The sequence below is a fragment of the Panulirus ornatus genome, chromosome 21, assembly GCF_036320965.1.
Source record: "Panulirus ornatus isolate Po-2019 chromosome 21, ASM3632096v1, whole genome shotgun sequence".
Lineage (NCBI taxonomy): Eukaryota > Metazoa > Arthropoda > Malacostraca > Decapoda > Palinuridae > Panulirus > Panulirus ornatus.
In genome coordinates, this window is record NC_092244.1 from 2,225,105 (window position 1) to 2,244,042 (window position 18,938).

The 18,938-nt window shown below is 40.2% G+C and overlaps 2 protein-coding genes across 4 annotated transcripts; both read right to left on the reverse strand.

Moving 5' to 3' along the window:
- Positions 1-279: 279 nt before the first annotated feature.
- LOC139756255 (general transcription factor 3C polypeptide 6) lies at positions 280-1,779 on the reverse strand. The gene has a single exon (XM_071675447.1). The coding sequence runs from the start codon at positions 1,777-1,779 to the stop codon at positions 1,198-1,200; it is 582 nt and encodes a 193-aa protein (XP_071531548.1). The 3' UTR covers positions 280-1,197.
- On the reverse strand, positions 280-18,588 carry LOC139756256 (uncharacterized). Of its 3 annotated transcripts, none has more exons than XM_071675450.1 (3): positions 18,527-18,588; positions 11,365-11,492; positions 280-2,264 (listed from the first exon to the last, which is right to left on the reverse strand). In XM_071675450.1, exons 2-3 carry the CDS (start codon positions 11,473-11,475, stop codon positions 2,019-2,021), a joined length of 357 nt encoding a protein of 118 aa, XP_071531551.1. In that variant the 5' UTR covers positions 11,476-11,492; positions 18,527-18,588; the 3' UTR covers positions 280-2,018. The 3 variants fall into 3 exon arrangements, with proteins under 3 accessions (XP_071531551.1, XP_071531550.1, XP_071531549.1); XM_071675449.1 differs by lacking the exon at positions 18,527-18,588 and adding an exon at positions 17,721-17,920; XM_071675448.1 differs by lacking the exon at positions 18,527-18,588 and adding an exon at positions 17,553-17,586.
- Positions 18,589-18,938: the final 350 nt, after the last annotated feature.

Here is an 18,938-nt window from a genome sequence, read left to right on the forward strand (position 1 = left end):
GACTTTGGGGTAAAAAATTATAGCATTCTGTCACATCACTAACTACCCAGATTGGTGGGTGGCCTTGAAACAGTGGCACAAAATGATACGTAAATTTTCATCTATGGGAGTTGTCCGTGGGTGGCCTTGAAACACTGGCACAAAATGATAAGTAAATTTTCATCTATGGAAGTTGTCCAACTTGAATAAATGTCTAAGTAGAGAAGTTAGCAGAGTAATGCTTTCTTGCTACATTATGATGCTTATTTAATATAAACAGAACTCAATAAAAAGTATTAGTTAAGATCATTAGTTTATTCTGACGTTTTCTGGGTGGTTGGCCATTGTTCACATGGTTATTATTTCTACAAGTATGCAATCTTCTTTCATCTTTAGAATGAGCAATCTCTTACAAAGTGATTGCAGTATGCCTAGATCTATTAAATCCACAAAAAATGATTACAGTAGATATTGTAAAGTTTGGAAAGCTTGCTAATCAGCTTTAGCCATTCCTCAATCACATCTCAAGTTAGAGTTCTGTGCCACAATGCCAGCTTCGTCTGCTCCAGGAAAGGTAAGTTTCCTTGCTAATGGATACATACAGCAAATGTGATCTGTGGTGTGGGAGCAATGAATTATGGGCAATGGAGCTCTGCCAACTTGAAACCAATCATATGGGGATATATATAGTATTTCATCAGTTACAAAGGTACACAACTCCTATCCGAAATGCTAATTTTAAGAGCAAATTTCATGTTACTGAAATAAAGTTTATTGCTATAAGGTACTGTGCAAAGAAAATGCAAACTGAAAAATATCACAATTAGAATTTAAAAACGCATGAGTAGGTATATCTTATAGAACCCATAAGTGGAGCTTCATTGACAAAAACAACTTTCACAATACATCTAAAGGTAAAAAAATTCTGCAGAAGTGAATAAAATCATTAATCATGTACTATGACAATGATCAACTTTTTTACCAAAAGACAAAACTAATTTTCCTAATTGAGGAAATACATACAATAATCAGCAATTTACAATGTCATAGTATCTTTCCCCATTCCATTCTTGAGTTTTTCTAATAACTTAAAGTGTGTGTTTGTAGTCTCTACCACATTAAAGTACTGAATTTGGTATCCAGAATTCGTTTACTTAAACCTAAGCAACAGAAACTCATTAATAAGCACTGTCATAACATTTCATTCTAAAGAGTACCTTAAGCCATTTCACTACTTTCTAAATCACCACCTGGTGAGGGATCATGTAAAGGGGAACCTTCATTAACAACACCACCGCCACTATCATCCAATGATAATGGGTCACTCATGGAGGTTTCTTCATTTAAATGACTACTATCAGTAGTGTCTGCTAGTGATGAATCGCTTAGAGTGATGCTACAGCCTGTGGCAAATGAGTCACCATCTTCTGAGTGTTCAACTTTCAAATTAGTATTGCTTTCAGCCTGCTTCTCGGATATGAATACTCTTTTCATTGTAAGTTTTTTGTTGGTTTTGCAAACATACTTCAGCATCCTTGAAGGCTTTTTACAAAATACAGGGTCACATTTTTTTACCCTTTTATCCTCTTCTTCAAAGAAAACAGCAGTCCCCATTGTGTGTTCATATTCACCAGAAAACACAAAGTTTTCAACCTGCAAAATGGGACGTTCAGAGTCTATGGCTAGTATCTTAAACTTCTCAAAAGAATCCTGTGCAAAAATCTCAGAGTCAATAACCCCATGTAACTCCACCATAACTAGAGTTTCTTCCTCTTCATATTCACTGTCAGACTCCACCATAATGGCAACCCTTCAGCAATCAGTTCTCAAGTAAACCAAGTCTATCAATATCAGTGTTCATGGATTAGTTCTTATACAGCACTCGCAAAATAGTAATCATCAGTTGCTAACATATAAAATGAAGTATGGCATATTCATTAAATAACTGTCATACTAAAGATCACTCTCATGTAATCAACCACAAACTAATACATTTATTCTCTATGCTATATGCATAAAATTCTTAAATTTTTTCAATACTACATTTCTAAAATGGCTAAGTTAGGTTCCTCATTGGAATCAGTGTCCATGGCCTCTTCATCCCTGCCAGTAAATGACCGGAGCTTCTGGTTGATGCGTTCCAACTCCTGAGACTTGACAGAGCAGTAGTTGAGGTAGACAATTTTCAGACCCATAATCACTGCCAATTTCTGACGGAGATTATATCGGGCTGAATGTTTTTTGTGTTTAATGGCTGTTTTAAATTGAACCTCCAGGTCCTGTACCTTAAATGTAAAATAAGCAAAACACAGATTAGTTTACAATAAAGGTTATAAACTAAAGGCTTCATTCCTACTATTGTTGATAAACAATCACCAAGATTTATAAATGTCCATGGTACATCACCTTATCCCACCATAAACAGGTATGATCATTATCAAATTACCTCAATCCTCTTCATCTGGGGAGGAAAATTAACTCTAAACCTATGCAGAAAAGGCACTACATAATAACTGGTATGGATTTTGTAGTGCTAAGTGTACTGGCAATCTTCTTTCCTGTGAGACTCACCTCTGATTCTCCTCTCTAGGGTGTGGCATAAGTCTTTGCTTTCTAAACTCCCTTCCCTTGGTTTTGATACTTCTCTCTGTTCTCTAATGCATGGTTTCCTCTCTGGCCAACCATGCTGTTCTATTGCAGTAGGTGTCGATAAAGCAACTTCCTACCCAATCAAAGTGGTGTTCCTAAGTGTTCTGTCCCATCTCCTACTCTCTCCTTTAAGTAAATGATCTCTTCTACTCCTAACCCTATTCACTCTTATACTGATGATTTAAGTTTACATACTTCCCTTCTCCCTTTCATACATATTCTCTTTCTCACACTAATTGTATTTCCTTCCACAATTCAGAATTATGAAACATTTAAGAGAGGGTAAGTAGTAACCTTGTAAAATTTAGACAAATGCAATTTCTCCCCAAATCAAAATCTAAGAATTATCTATTTCCCTCAGTTCAGTTTTAAAATCCTCCAGAAATCACCACAAAAGCTGAGAGTGTTGTACAGGTGCTGTAATTAGTTTTCTTGTGGGTAGCTATTTCATATCAACAGTTTTATTTGTCCCCAAGTATGGAATATGCTCACAATCATCAGGGGTAGCTCATCCTCAACTTCTTTACTAACTAGGGTGGAATCAAAAGCCTTCTGTCTCATCACCTCAACTGGCATCATTTCTCGTCAACCTTCTCTTTCTGTATGCAGTGATGTTACTGCTCTCTCTATTCTCTTGGTATTATTTTGGCCATTGTTTTCATGATTTTTTTTGTGTGTGTCTCCACACAATTGGTTTGCACCTATGGCATATGTTTGGCTGTTGCTTCCCACACGGACTGTCAATGATAATATATCTTTCCTTTGAACAGCTAAGCTGTCTACTTTCGTTTTACCCTCTCCATATAATAAATCTTTCTTCCTTTAAGAGACAAGTTGACAAACACTAGCAGAGCCAAGATTAATTCTACTTTCATATTTTTACTATTTTCTTTTGCCAGAGATGGCCTTGATTGGGGCATGTTTTGCCAGTGTCATGTTGGTCACACGTGAAATGGGGAGCATGTAAGAAGAAATATTTATTAAGAACCAGGGTATCTGTGTGTTTGATTGGTGGGTAGGGATATTCAATATATGTATGGATCATGGTGAGATACCAGAGGACTGATGAAATACATGTATAGTGCCACTGTTTAAAGGCATAGGGGGATAAAGGTGTGTTCAAACTACAGAGGTACAATTTTGTTGAGCATACCTGGTAAGTTGTATGGGAGGGTATTGATTGAGGGGGTGAAGGCATGTACAGAGCAAACTGGGGAGGAGCAGGTGGTTTTATTAGTGGTAGAGAATGTGTGGAGCAGGTGTTTGCTTTACAGAATGTGCGAGAAACATTTAGAACAGCAAATGGAATTGTATGTGGCATTTATGGATAAGGAGAAGGCATATGATGGGGTTAATGGAGATGCTTTGAGGAAGCCATTATCTATTTATTTATTATGCTTTGTCACTGTCTCCCGCGTTAGCGAGGTAGCGCAAGGAAACAGACGAAAGAATGGCCCAACCCACCCATATACACATGTATATACATACACGTCCACACACGCAAATATACATACCTATATATCTCAATGTACACATACATATACACACACAAACATATACATATATACACATGTACATAATTCATAGTCTGCCTTTATTTGTTCCCATCACCAGCTCGCCACACATGGAATAACAACCCCCTCCCCCCTCATGTGTGCGAGGAAGCGCTAGGAAAAGACACCAAGGCCCCATTCGTTCACACTCAGTCTCTAGCTGTCATGTAATAATGCACCGAAACCACACCTCCCTTTCCACATCCAGGCCCCACAGAACTTTCCATGGTTTACCCCAGACGCTTCACATGCCCTGGTTCAATCCATTGACAGCACGTTGACCCCGGTATACCACATCGTTCCAATTCACTCTATTCCTTGCACGCCTTTCACACTCCAGCATGTTCAGGCCCCGATCACTCAAAATCTTTTTCACTCCATCTTTCCACCTCCAATTTGGTCTCCCACTTCTCCTCGTTCCCTCCACCTCCGACACATATATCCTCTTGGTCAATCTTTCCTCACTCATTCTCTCCATGTGGCCAAACCGTTTCAAAACACCCTCTTCTGCTCTCTCAACCACACTCTTTTTATTTCCACACATCTCTCTTACCCTTACATTACTTACTCGATCAAACCACCTCACACCACATACTGTCCTCAAACATCTCATTTCCAGCACATCCACCCTCCTGCGCACAACTCTATCCATAGCCCACGCCTCGCAACCATACAACATTGTTGGAACAACTATTCCTTCAAACATACCCATTTTTGCTTTTTTAGATAATGTTTTCGACTTCCACACATTCTTCAACGCTCCCAGAATTTTCGCCCCCTCCCCCACCCTATGATTCACTTCCGCTTCCCTGGTTCCATCCACTGCCAAGTCCCCTCCCAAAAATCTAAAACACTTCACTTCCTCCAGTTTTTCTCCATTCAAACTTACCTCCCTATTGACTTGACCCTCAACCCTACTGTACCTAATAACCTTACTCTTATTCACATTTACTCTCAACTTTCTTCTTTCACACACTTTACCAAACTCAGTCACCAGCTTCTGCAGTTTCTCACATGAATCAGCCACCAGCGCTGTATCATCAGTGAACAACAACTGACTCACTTCCCAAGCTCTCTCATCCCCAACAGACTTCATACTTGCCCCTCTTTCCAAAACTCTTGCATTCACCTCCCTAACAACCCCATTCATATACAAATCAAACAACCATGAAGACATCACACACCCGTGCTGCAAATCTACATTCACTGAGAACCAATCACTTTTCTCTTTTCCTACACGTACACGTGCCTTACATCCTCAATAAAAAACTTTTCACTGCTTCTAACAACTTGACTCCCTCACCATATACTCTTAATACCTTCCACAGAGCATCTCTATCAACTCTATCATATGCCTTCTCCAGATCCATAAATGCTACATACAAATACATTTGCTTTTATAAGTATTTCTCACATACATTCTTTAAAGCAAACACCTGATCCACACATCCTCTACCACTTCTGAAACCACTCTGCTCTTCCCCAATCTGATGCTCTGTACATGCCTTCACCCTCTCAATCAACATCCTCCCATATAATTTCCCAGGAATACTCAACAAACTTATACCTCTGTAATTTGAGCAATCACCTTTGTCCCCTTTGCCTTTGTGCAATGGCACTATGCAAGCATTCCGCCAATCCTCAGGCACGTCACCATGAGTCATACATACATTAAATAACCTTACCAACCAGTCAACAATACAGTCACTCCCTTTTTTAATAAATTCCACTGCAATACCATCCAAACCCGCTGCCTTGCCAGCTTTCATCTTCCGCAAAGCTTTTACCACGTCTTCTCTGTTTACCAAATCATTTTCCCTAACCCTCTCACTTTGCACACCACCTCGACCAAAACACTACTCTATCATCAAACACATTCAACAAACCTTCAAAATGCTCACTCCATCTCCTCACATCACCACTACTTGTTATCACCTCCCCATTAGCCCCCTTCATTGAAGTTCCCATTTGTTCCCTTGTCTTACGCAATTTATTTACCTCCTTCCAAAACATCTTTTTATTCTCCCTAAAATTTAATGATACTCTCTCACCCCAACTCTCATTTGCCCTCTTTTTCACCTCTTGCACCTTTTTCTTCACCTCCTGCCTCTTTCTTTTATACATCTCCCACTCATCTGCATTATTTCCCTGCCTCTCTCTTTTCTTTCACTAATGATCTTACTTCTTCATCCCACCACTCACTACCCTTTCTAATCTGCCCACCTCCCACGCTTCTTATGCCGCAAGCATCTTTTGCGCAAGCCATCACTGCTTTCCTAAATACATCCCATCCCTCCCCCACTCCCCTTACCTCCTTTGTTCTCACCTTTTTCCATTCTGTACTCAGTCTCTCCTGGTACTTCCTCACACAAGTCTCCTTCCCAAGCTCACTTACTCTCACCACTCTCTTCACCCCAACATTCTCTCTTCTTTTCTGGAAACCTCTGCAAATCTTCACCTTCGCCTCCACAAGATAATGATCAGACATCCCTCCAGTTGCACCTCTCAGCACATTAACATCCAAAAGTCTCTCTTTTGGATGTTTGGAAAGGAGACTAGTGTGAGGAAGTACCAGGAGAGATTGAGTGCAGAATGGAAAAAGGTGAGAGCAAATGACGTAAGCGGAGTGGGGGAGGATTGGGATGTATTTAGGGAAGCAGTGATGGCTTGCGCAAAAGATGCTTGTGGCATGAGAAAGGTGGGAGGTGGGCAGATCAGAAAGGGTAGAGAGTGGCAGGAGGAAGAAGTAAGATTGTTAATGAAAGAGAAGAGAGAGGCATTTGGATGATTTTTGCAAGGAAGTAGTGCAAATGACTAGGAGATGTATAGAAGAAAGAGACAGGAGGTCAAAAGAAAGGTACAAGAGGTGAAAAAGAGGGCAAACGAGAATTGAAGGAGAATAAAAAGATGTTTTGGAAGGAAATAAATAGAGTGCATAAGAAAAGAGAACAAATGGGAACATCTGTGAAGGGTGCTAATGCGAAGGTAATAACAAGTAGTGGTGAGGTGAGAAGGAGATGGAGTGAGTATTTTGAAGGTTTGTTGAATGTGTGTAATGATAGAGAGGCGGATGTAGGGTGTTTTGGTTGAGTCGGTGTGCAAAGTGAGAGAGTTAGGGAGTATGGTTTGGTAAACAGAGAAGAGGTAGTGAAAGCTATGCAGAAGATGAAAGCCGGAAAGGCAGCGGGTTTGGATAGTATTGCAGTGGAATTTATTAAAAAAATGGGGTGACTGTGTTGCTGACTAGTTGGTAAGCATATCCAATGTATGTATGGTTCATGGTGAAGTGCCTGAGGATTGGCAGAATGCATACATAGTGCCATTGTACAAAGGGAAAAGGGATAGAGGTGAGTGTTCAAATATCAGAGGTATAAGTTTGAGTATTCCTGAGAAATTATATGGGAGGGTATTGATTGAGAAGGTAAAGGCATGTACAGAGCATCAAATTGGAGAAGAGCAGTGTGGTTTCAGAAGTGGTAGAGGATGTGTGGATCAGGTGTTTGCTTTGAAGAATGTATGTGAGAAATACTTTGAAAAACAGATGGATTTGTATGCAGCATCTATGGATCTGGAGAAGGCATATTGATAGGGTTGACAGAAATGCTTTTTGTGGAAGATATTAAGAGTATATGGTGTGGGAGGTGAGTTGCTAGAAGCAGTAAAAAGTTTTTACCATGGATGTAAGGCATGTGTATGAGTAGAAAGAGAGGAAAAAGATTGGTTCCCAGTGAATGTCGGTTTGTGGCAGGGGTGCGTGATGTCTTCATGGTTGTTTGTTTATGGATGGGGTGGTTAAGGAGGTGAATGCAAGAGTTTTGGAGAGAGTGGCAAGTATGCAGTCTGTTGTGGATGAGAGGGCTTGGGAAGTGAGTCAGTTGTTATTAGCTGATGATACAGCACTGGTGGCTGATTCGGGTGAGAAACTGCTGAGGTTGGTGACTGAGTTTGGTAAAGTGTATGAAAGAAGGAAGCTGAAAGAAAATGTGAATAAGAGGAAGGTTATGAGGTTCAGTAGGGTTGAGAGACAAGTAAATTGGGAAGTAAGTTTGAATGGAGAAAAACTGGAGGAAGTAAAGTGTTTTAGATATCTGGGAGTGGATTTGGCAGCAGATGAAACCATGGAAGCGGAAGTGAGTCACAGGGTGGGGGAGGAAGTGATGGTTCTGGGAGCGTTGAAGAATATGTGGAAGGAAGACAAGAACATTATCTTGGAGCAAAAATGGGTATGTTTGAAGGAATAGTGGCTCCAACAGTTTTATATGGTTGTGAGGTATGGGCTATGGATAGGGTTTTGCAGAGGAGGGTGGATGTGGTGGAAATGAGATGTTTGAGGACAATATATGGTGTGAGGTGGTTTGATCGAGTAAGTAGTGAAAGGGTAAGAGAGATGTGTAGAAATAAAGAGTGTGGTTGAGAGAGCAGAAGAGGGTGTATTGAAATGATTTGGTCACATGGAGAGAATGAGTAAGGAAAGATCGACAAAGAGGATATGTGTGTCAGAGGTGGAGTAAATGAGGAGAAGTGGGAGACCAAATTGGAGGTGGAAGGATGGAATGAAAATGATTTTGTGCGATCGGGGCCTGAACATACAGGAGAGTGAAAGGCATGCAAGGAATAGTGTGAGATGAAACGATGTGGCATACCGGGGTCGACGTGCTGTCAATGGATTGAACCAAGGCATGTGAAGCGTCTGGGGTAAACCATGGAAAGTTGTGCGGGGCCTGGATGTGAAAGGGGAGCTGTGGTTTTGGTGCATTACACAAGAACAGCTAGAGACTGAGTGTGGATGAATGTGGTCTTTGTTGTCGTTTCCTAGTGCTACCTCGTGCGCACTCGGTGTCTGTGTGTGTGTGTGTGTTCCATTTCATGTGTGGTGGGGTGGCAGCAGGAATGGATGAAGGCAGCATGTATGAATATGTACATGTGTATATATGTATATGTCTGAGTATGTATTATTTATATTCATTTTACTTTGTCGCTGTCTCCCGCGTTAGTGAGGTAGCGCAAGGAAACAGACGAAACAATGGCCCAACCCACCCACATACACATGTATATACATACATGTCCACACATGCAATATACATACCTATACATCTCAATGTACACATATATATACACACACAAACATATACATATATACACATGTACATAATTCATACTGTCTGCCTTTATTCATTCCCATCGCCATCCCGCCACACATGGAATAACAACCCCCTTCCCCTCATGTGTGCGAGGTAGCACTAGGAAAAGACAGCAAAGGCTCCATTCGTTCACACTCAGTCTCTAGCTGTCATGTAATAATGCACTGAAACCACAGCTCCCTTTCCACATCCAGGTCCCACAGAACTTTCCATGGTTTACCCTAGACGCTTCACATGCCCTGGTTCAATCCATTGACAGCACGTCGACCCCAGTACACCACATCGTTCCAATTCACTCTATTCCTTGCACGCCTTTCACCCTCCTGCATGTTCAGGCCCCGATCACTCAAAATCATTTTCATTCCATCCTTTCCCCTCCAATTTGGTCTCCCACTGTGTATGTATATGTTGAAATGTATAGGTATGTATATGTGTGTGTGTGGTCATTTATGTATATATATGAGTATGTGGGTGGGTTGGGCCATTCTTTCGTCTGTTTCCTTACGCTACCTTGCTAACGCGAGAGACAGCAATAAGGTATAATAAAAAAAATATATATATATACATAAATGCCCATACACACATGTATAAATACATATACATACACAGGCACAAATATATACTTATATACACATGTACATATTCATAGTTGCTTGCCTTCACCCATTCCTGGTGCTACCCCACCCCACAGGAAACAGCACTGCTACCTCCCTGCTTCAGTGAGGTAGCATCAGAAAAATAGACGAATAAAGGCCACATTCATTCACACTCAGTGTCTAGCTGTCATGTGTAATGCACCGAAACCACAGCTCCCTATCGACATCCAGGCCCTACAGACCTTTCCAAGGTTTACCCCAGAAATTTAAAAAGGCCTTGCTCAGTCCATATCGTTAATGAGCTGGCCTTGATTAAAGCATCAGTTGCCCATACCATCTCAGCTTTAAAAAATGAAAAAAGGAATAACAGGTTAGTGGCTGAGAGGGTGAAGGCAAGTACGGAGCAACAGAAGTGAGAAGAACAATGTGGTCTCTGAAGTGGTAAAGGATATGTAGATCAAGAGTTTACTTTCATGAATATGTGTGAGAAAGAGAAACATGCATGTGTATATGGCTTTTCATGGATTTGGAGAAAGCATATGATTGGGTTGATAGAGATGCCTTGTGGAAGGTCTTATGAAAATATGGCTGCTAAAAGCAATAGGAAATCTTTATTAAGGGTGCAGTGCTTGTGTACAAGTAGGAAAAGAAAAGAGTGAGTGGTTCCAACTGCAGGTTGGTCTTTGGCAAGGGTGTGTGATGTAATCATGGGTTTAATTTGTTTATGGTGATGAGGGTGGTATATACAAGTCTTGGAGAGAGGGGAGGGTGTGCAATCTGTAGGGAGAACTGGGAAATGAGTCAGTTGTTTGTTGATGACCTATCACTGGTGACAGATTTGAGTGAGAAACTGCAGAAGTTGACAACTGAGTTTGGAAGAGCAAATGAATGGAAAAAATGTGGAGGAAATTCAGTGTTTTAGATCCTTAAGGATGACATGGTCGCAAATGGAAGTGGAAGTGAATCACAGGGTGGGTGAGGGAGTGAAGGTTCTGGGAGCTTTGAAGAATGTGTGGAAAAAGAGGTCAGTGAAGGTACCATAGTCCCAACAATGTTGTATGGATGCAAGGCATGGGCTATATATGAAGATAAGCAGCAGAAAATGGGTGTGTTGGAAATTAAATGTTTGAGTACAATATGAGGTGTGAAGGTGGTTTGACAAATAAGTAAAAAGCAAGTTTTATTAGGCCTAGTAAGGTTGAGGAATGGATTAGTTGGGGTGTGAGTTTGAAGGGAGAAATTTATGACGGACAGATATTAACAATAAACTGGGTATGCTTTGAGAAAAATGAAGGAATGAAAATGTGGCCACAACCAGTCCTTAATCTATATCAGTATATTGGTAAAGAGGCACATGCAAATTCCTTCAAAAAACACGTTAATAAACAAACACATTCTTTGATCTATTAACTAATCAAGTAAGAAATCAACATTTTAATGACAAACCTGTGTATATAAAGTGTTAATATGTCTGTTGGCGAGGTTCAGCTTGAAGTGTGTTTCCGCTTGTTTTCGCTTTATAGACTCAAGGTCTTCCCCAGGGTCTTCCTTTGACATTGTACACTCCTGAATTCCTGCAAGTGCATCAGGTGTTAGTTTAGCTATGTTTCAAATAAGCTTTTAAATCAAATGGAGTCTGACTCTAAAGTCAGTATAATCAATATCACACAGTACCAATTGAACAAAAAAGCCACGCATCAATGTTAAGACTGTAATAATGTACTTGTACATAATTATGTATACTATTAATGCTAAACCCTTACAGGATCAAGCCAAATAATTTAGGTGGATCCCAGGATGGAGGTATATAGAAAAATAGAAATAATTATTTGAGCCATAATTTAATAGGAAATATCAAGAAAAAGGGGGCTAATGGGGAGGTGATAACAAGTAGTGGTGATGTGAGAAGGAGATGGAGTGAGTATTTGGAAGGTTTGTTGAATGTGTTTGATGATAGAGTGGCAGACATAGGGTGTTTTGGTCGAGGTGGTGTGCAAAGTGAGAGGGTTAGGGAAAATGATTTGGTAAACAGAGAAGAGGTAGTAAAAGCTTTGCGGAAGATGAAAGCCAGCAAGGCAGCAGGTTTGGATGGTATTGCAGTGGAATTTATTAAAAAAGGGGGTGACTGTATTGTTGACTGGTTGGTAAGGTTATTTAATGTATGTATGATTCATGGTGAGGTGCCTGAGGATTGGTAGACTGCTTGTATAGTGCCATTGTACAAAGGCAAAGGGGATAACAGTGAGTGCTCAAATTACAGAGGTATAAGTTTGTTGAGTATTCCTGGGAAATTATATAGGAGGGTATTGATTGAGAGGGTGGAGGCATGTACAGAGCATCAGATTGGGGAAGAGCAGTGTGGTTTCAGAAGTGGTAGAGGATGTGTGGATCAGGTGTTTGCTTTGAAGAATGTATGTGAGAAATACTTAGAAAAGCAAATGGATTTGTATGTAGCATTTATGGATCTGGAGAAGGCATATGATAGAGTTGATAGAGATGCTCTGTGGAAGGTACTAAGAGTTGATAGAGATGCTCTGTGGAAGGTACTAAGAATATATGGTGTGGGAGGCAAGTTGTTAGAAGCAGTGAAAAGTTTTTTATCGAGGATGTAAGGCATGTGCACGTGTAGGAAGAAAGGAAAGTGATTGGTTCTCAGTGAATGCAGGTTTGCGGCAGGGGTGTGTGATGTCTCCATGGTTGTTTAATTTGTTTATGAATGGGGTTGTTAGGGAGGTGAATGCAAGAGTTTTGGAAAGAGGAACAAGTATGCAGTCTGTTGTGGATGAGAGAGCTTGGGAAGTGAGTCAGTTGTTGTTCGCTGATGATACAGCGCTGGTGGCTGATTCATGTGAGAAACTGCAGAAGCTGGTGATTGAGTTTGGTAAAGTGTGTGAAAGAAGAAAGTTAAGAGTAAATGTGAATAAGAGCAAGGTTATTAGGTACAGTAGGGTTGAGGGTCAAGTCAATTGGGAGGTAAGTTTGAATGGAGAAAAACTGGAGGAAGTAAAGTGTTTTAGATATCTGGGAGTGGATCTGGCAGCGGATGGAACCATGGAAGCGGAAGTGAATCATAGGGTGGGGGAGGGGGCGAAAATCCTGGGAGCCTTGAAGAATGTATGGAAGTCGAGAACATTATCTCGGAAAGCAAAAATAGGTATGTTAGAAGGAATAGTGGTTTCAACAATGTTGTATGGTTGCGAGGCGTGGGCTATGGATAGAGTTGTGCGCAGGAGGGTGGATGTGCTGGAAATGAGATGTTTGAGGACAGTATGTGGTGTGAGGTGGTTTGATCGAGTAAGTAATGTAAGGGTAAGAGAGATGTCGGGAAATAAAAAGAGCATGGTTGAGAGAGCAGAAGAGGGTGTTTTGAAATGGTTTGGGCACATGGAGAGAATGAGTGAGAAAAGATTGACCAAGAGGATATATGTGTCGGAGGTGGAGGGAACGAGGAGAAGTGGGAGACCAAATTGGAGGTGGAAAGATGGAGTAAAAAAGCTTTTGAGTGATCGGGGCCTGAACATGCAGGAGGGTGAAAGGCGGGCAAGGAATAGAGTGAATTGGATCGATGGGGTATACCGGGGTCGACGTGTTGTCAATGGATTGAATCAGGGCATGTGAAGCGTCTGGGGTAAACCATGGAAAGTTCTGTGGGGCCTGGATGTGGAAAGGGAGCTGTGGTTTCGGGCATTATCACATGACAGCTAGAGAGTGAATGTGAACGAATGGGGCCTTTGTTGTCTTTTCCTAGCGCTACCTCACACACATGAGGGGGGAGGGGGATGTTATTCCATGTGTGGCGAGGTGGCAATGGGAATAAATAAAGGCAGACAGTATGAATTATGTGCATGTGTATATATGTATATGTCTGTGTGTATATATATGTGTACATTGAGATGTATAAGTATGTATATTTGCGTGTGGACGTGTATGTATATACATGTGTATGGGGGTGGGTTGGGCCATTTTTTTGTCTGTTTCCTTGCGCTACCTCGCAAATGCGGGAGACAGCGACAAAGCAAAATAAAAATAAATAAATATCAAGAAAAAGCTAAAAATAAAAAATGTGGTAAATTAACAATACATGTTTGTCGTACAGACATTCAAATATGGCAAACTGTGCATGCACAGCTTATCACTTGTTTGTTGACATTTGCTGATTCGTCCAACCTTGTCTTTCCTTGGCCACCACCAATGGAAAACCGATATGCAGAAAAATCTTAAATCTCTGCATGGCTTGTTGTGTGGGTGTATTCAAATCTGTTCGAGGACATCTGATTTTTCTCTTTTACACTGGAAGCTCCAGTCATGGGTTAAAGTCTAGGTCAAGCATGGGCCTTCACTGAGAGAGAGAGAGAGAGAGAGAGAGAGAGAGAGAGAGAGAGAGAGAGAGAGACGCATTAATGAATTTCAAAGAGAAAAACTTTTAAAACATGCCAGGTCATAGTTATTGGGAAAGACACGAGAGGATTGAGAATTCCCAAGCTTCAAGGTGATGGGAAAGAATGTCATCAAAATTACTCACCCTTGAGTTGCAAATAGCCATACAGTAATCATATAATGCAGCAGCTTTCCAGGTTTCTGTGGTCTAGCTAGTGGTGGAAACACAAGTAGCTAGCTCTCAGGAGCAAAAATGAAAGTAACACCTATAGAAGAAGGCAAGTGATCCTACAATGCAGTGTGTAGGGCAAGTGGGTCAAGTTTTAATGTAAGCCCGGGAGAGTTGATAAGGCATATTGCTTTCACTCAACTCTGTCAAGTACAGATACAGAGATAAAACCACCCCAGATGTCAGAGTAGTACTCCATATAAGGATGGATTAATCCTTTTCATTAATGGAGCATCTGTTAAGAAGAAAAGAAGTCTTAACATCAAAGAGTGGGGTTTCCAAAACAGAGCGTATGTAACAGTAATATCAAGTATGTTCATAAACTTGGTAAGTAAGATATATTCTTCCTGTATGTTTTTCTGAATCTTTAGATAATGCTTAATTCCTACATTTGGTAAGAAAACTATAGAACTGAAATGAACAAAAATACATATGGCAAATAGAAATGTAGCAGTGGAAGTTCAGACAAGGAGGAGGGAAGAATACAAAATATGTAAGCAGAATATTAAGAAGCTGATAGAGGAAAGCAAAGAAAGAGTAGATGAAGATTTTGGAAGAAAGTTAAGAGAAAAGTTTTGGGATAATAAGAAACTATACTATAAGGAGACGAAAAAGGAGGATGTAAGAGTGGAAATGTTGATGAGAAGGAAGGAAGGGGAGTTGCTGAATCAAAAGGAGGAAGTGAAAGGAAGATGGAAGGAGTATTTTGAAGAACTGATGAATTGGGAAGAAAACTATAGAACTGAAATGAACAAAAATACATATGGCAAATAGAAATGTATCAGTGGAAGTTCAGACAAGGAGGAGGGAAGAATACAAAATATGTAAGCAGAATATTAAGAAGCTGATAGAGGAAAGCAAAGAAAGAGTAGATGAAGATTTTGGAAGAAAGTTAGAGAAAAGTTTTGGGATAATAAGAAACTATACTATAAGGAGACGAAAAAGGAGGATGTAAGAGTGGAAATGGTGATGAGAAGGAAGGAAGGGGAGTTGCTGAATCAAAAGGAGGAAGTGAAAGGAAGATGGAAGGAGTATTTTGAAGAACTGATGAATTGGGAAGAAGGGGAGACAATAGTTGTTACATGCATGGGCATGTTGTAGGGAAGAGGATACAAGTGTAGAGGCCTATAGCAGAGAGTTGAGAAGGGCAATAATGAGGCTGAAGGCTGAACGTGGGAGACAGCGACAAAGCAAAATAAATGGAGTGATAAGAGAGATGAAAGCAAAACTAGGGAAAAGGGATGCAGAGATGGAGTGTGGCAGAGATATGGTGGCAAGTGGCGAGTCTGTTTGCAGATGATACTGTGCTGTATGCAGACGGTGAAGAGGAGTTACAGAAGGTTGTAAATGTATTTCATGATGTGTGTAAGTGTAGGAGATTGAAGGTAAATGCAAATAAAAGTAAAGTAATGGTGTTTGAAACGAAATGGAGTAAAACCATATAGAATGAAAGAAGGTACTTAAATGTGCTATAGATATGGGGGGAAAAAGACTGGAAGACGTGAGGGAATTCAAGTATCTGGGAGCTGTCTTGGGTAAGTATGGTGATATAGAAAGAGAGAAAAGTTAGAGAGCAGTTCAGGGTAGAAGAGTCATTTGGTCCATAAATAGAATAACGAAGGGTAGAGGTGAAAGTAGGGAAGTGAAAAGAGGATTAAGGGACTGTATAATCCTCCCAACTTTGACCTATGTAGCTAAAACATGGAGGTGGAATGAGTCACAGAGGTTAGAATCCAGACTGTGGAAATGAGCTATTTGAGAAGAGCATGTGGTTCGACTAGATGGAAAGAAAAAAGTGAAAGGATGTATGAGAGATGTGGTATGGCAGGGAATGCAAAGGGAGTGAATTGTAGAGTGGTACAATGAGTGAAACATAATATTTTGAGATGGTTTGGGCATGTGGAAAGAATGCAAGAGTAGGAGAGTGTATGATAGTACAATTAAAAGGGTTGGTGTGAGTGGAAGACCACTTGTGACATGGGCAAACAGGGTGGAGGGATACTGGATGGAGAGAAACAGGAGGAAGAATGCATGGAATGGTGTATGCAAGGGAGGCATGTAAGGACAGGGATAAGTGGAGACTTTTGCTATGGCCACCCCTCATTGGGAGTTCCCGGAAGGAACGGGCTTCAGAGATATAGAGAGATTGATAGATCACCATAACTTTGAAGGCAATTAACATAAAAGTAGGTATTACACCTGTACAATATGAAGAGAACCTATCAAACCTCACATAACCCTACCTATAAGTTCAAACCTCACATAACCCTACCTATCTGCCAAAATCATTATAGAAATATACTAAAATTATATTCTGCTGCTGGGAAACAGATGACTGTTCACTGCGTTATCTGTTGATTACATATGATATGCTGGTAGCACATTTCCATGAGCAGTAAAGTTCAAAAAACATTTTGGAAATTAAGATTAATCTTGACTTTAAAGAAAGTTTGGTGAGGTTTTAATGGGTTTTGTTTTATTTCACAAGTTTATTACCCACTTTTACTTTCATTACCAACATTTCCCCAGATTTATCTGTCACCTTACTCAATATCATTCAGTAAAATTCTTCGCTCCAGATCATTCTCTGTAGTATTTATTGTAATTACAGTAAACGATATAAAGCGCCTTAAATATAAGTACACATTTCCCAAAGCTGGTGTTGATGAGATAAAATTAGTCTTTTCCCAAACAACCAGGGCTAAACACAACCAGGAGCAGCTACAAGCAGACAAGGGGTAGCCACAACTAGATAAACAGGAGCAACATCATCCAGACAAACAGGGGTAGCAGCAACCAAACAACCAGGGGTAGCTACAACCAGACAACCAGGGGCTGCTACATCCAGACAACCGGGAGCAGCTTCAACCAAATAACCAGGGACAACTACAACCAAAGGTAACAACCAAAAAACAAGGAGAAGACAACCTGGGGGCATCTAAAACCGGACAACCATGGTAGCCAAAACCAGACAACCATGGGCAGTTACAATAAGATAACCAGGTTCAGCATCAACCAGCATCCCAACCTTCAGATGATTTCATCATAATAGCTGTAGACAAAAGATGTACTGCAGACACTCTTCTCTGCACCACATTTACGCTTCTGCTGCTCATTCATAAAATGGGATAAGATTCCCCCATCCTACCACAAACACATAAACATATCTTTCAGTAAATGAAATTCTGACTCTTACTTGCTTCCAACCAGACGATGTTATTCTTCAAAACATAATAAAGAGACTTGCTGTTCCTCGCACAAGTTGTTGCCTTGTATGTGATGGGAGAGAAAATTACAAAAAGACGCGAATAACTATAAATTTTAGTTTTAATAAATTATAACGTTTTGTATTTTCTTCGTTTAAGGTGCTACCTAGCGGCGAATGAGAAAAATACCGATGATCTTATAGAAAACGTCACTCTTTAGAGGACGACGTAAGCAAATTAAGGAGTTCAAGTTAGGTGTTCTAAAACCATGAATTTATGGCGTGTGTTTACCATATTCAATATATGAAAAAGGAATTCATACTATCAATTCGTGTTGTTCACCATATACCACAGTTACTTTTCCTCTGTTATCTAATTTTTATTTTCTGCAGGATTCCTTCTTATATTTTGTCATCAGCTTATAGCTCACCGTCCCCAGGTCATAACTTGCCACCAGGTCATTGCTTCTCGTCACCAAATCATAGTTTGTCGTCACCAGATATTTGCATGTCATCAAGTCGTAGGCTGGCACCAGGTCACAGCACAAGCTTGATCTTGACGCTCGTGGTCTCAGCTCTAACACCAATAATCGTACTCATCTTTTCGTTTCGTTGCTCTCCTATCTCATCTCTAACAGGAACCTTCAGATATCTTCACCTTACAGCCAGAAACCGTCCAAAAATTATCACCATATGCATATTCTGTATATGAGACGAAGCAACTACTATCAATGATTCTCTTTCTCTGTTATAAATCATAATGTTACTTTCACGATGCAAAGTGAACTGTATCTTACGTGGTCAGTTGCTTTCAGGTGTCAAACGTTGCTCTTTACGCCTTGTATTTCCTGTCAGCCATGTGTTACCATATATCTCTTCATTGTACGCGAGATTTCAAGCTATTTTGATAGCTTGTGGTAGTTCATTAATTTGTCAATCAATTTAGCTCATAGCTTCTGTATTACTCCTAGTTAGTTTATTAACATCTACTTAATGGTTTACCACACAAGGCATCAGTATTACTTCTTACATATAAAGCAAAAAACATCATAGGTTTTCCCTTTCTCTGCGAAAGGTCTCGTCATGAAAGCATTCATTATTTGACTAGAATGCGTTATTATCTCATCAATGTCTTCTTCAAAACTAATTTATTTCGTTATAATAATTTCCAAGCTTTTAAATCTCTATTTCTTTTCATATGTGGCCACT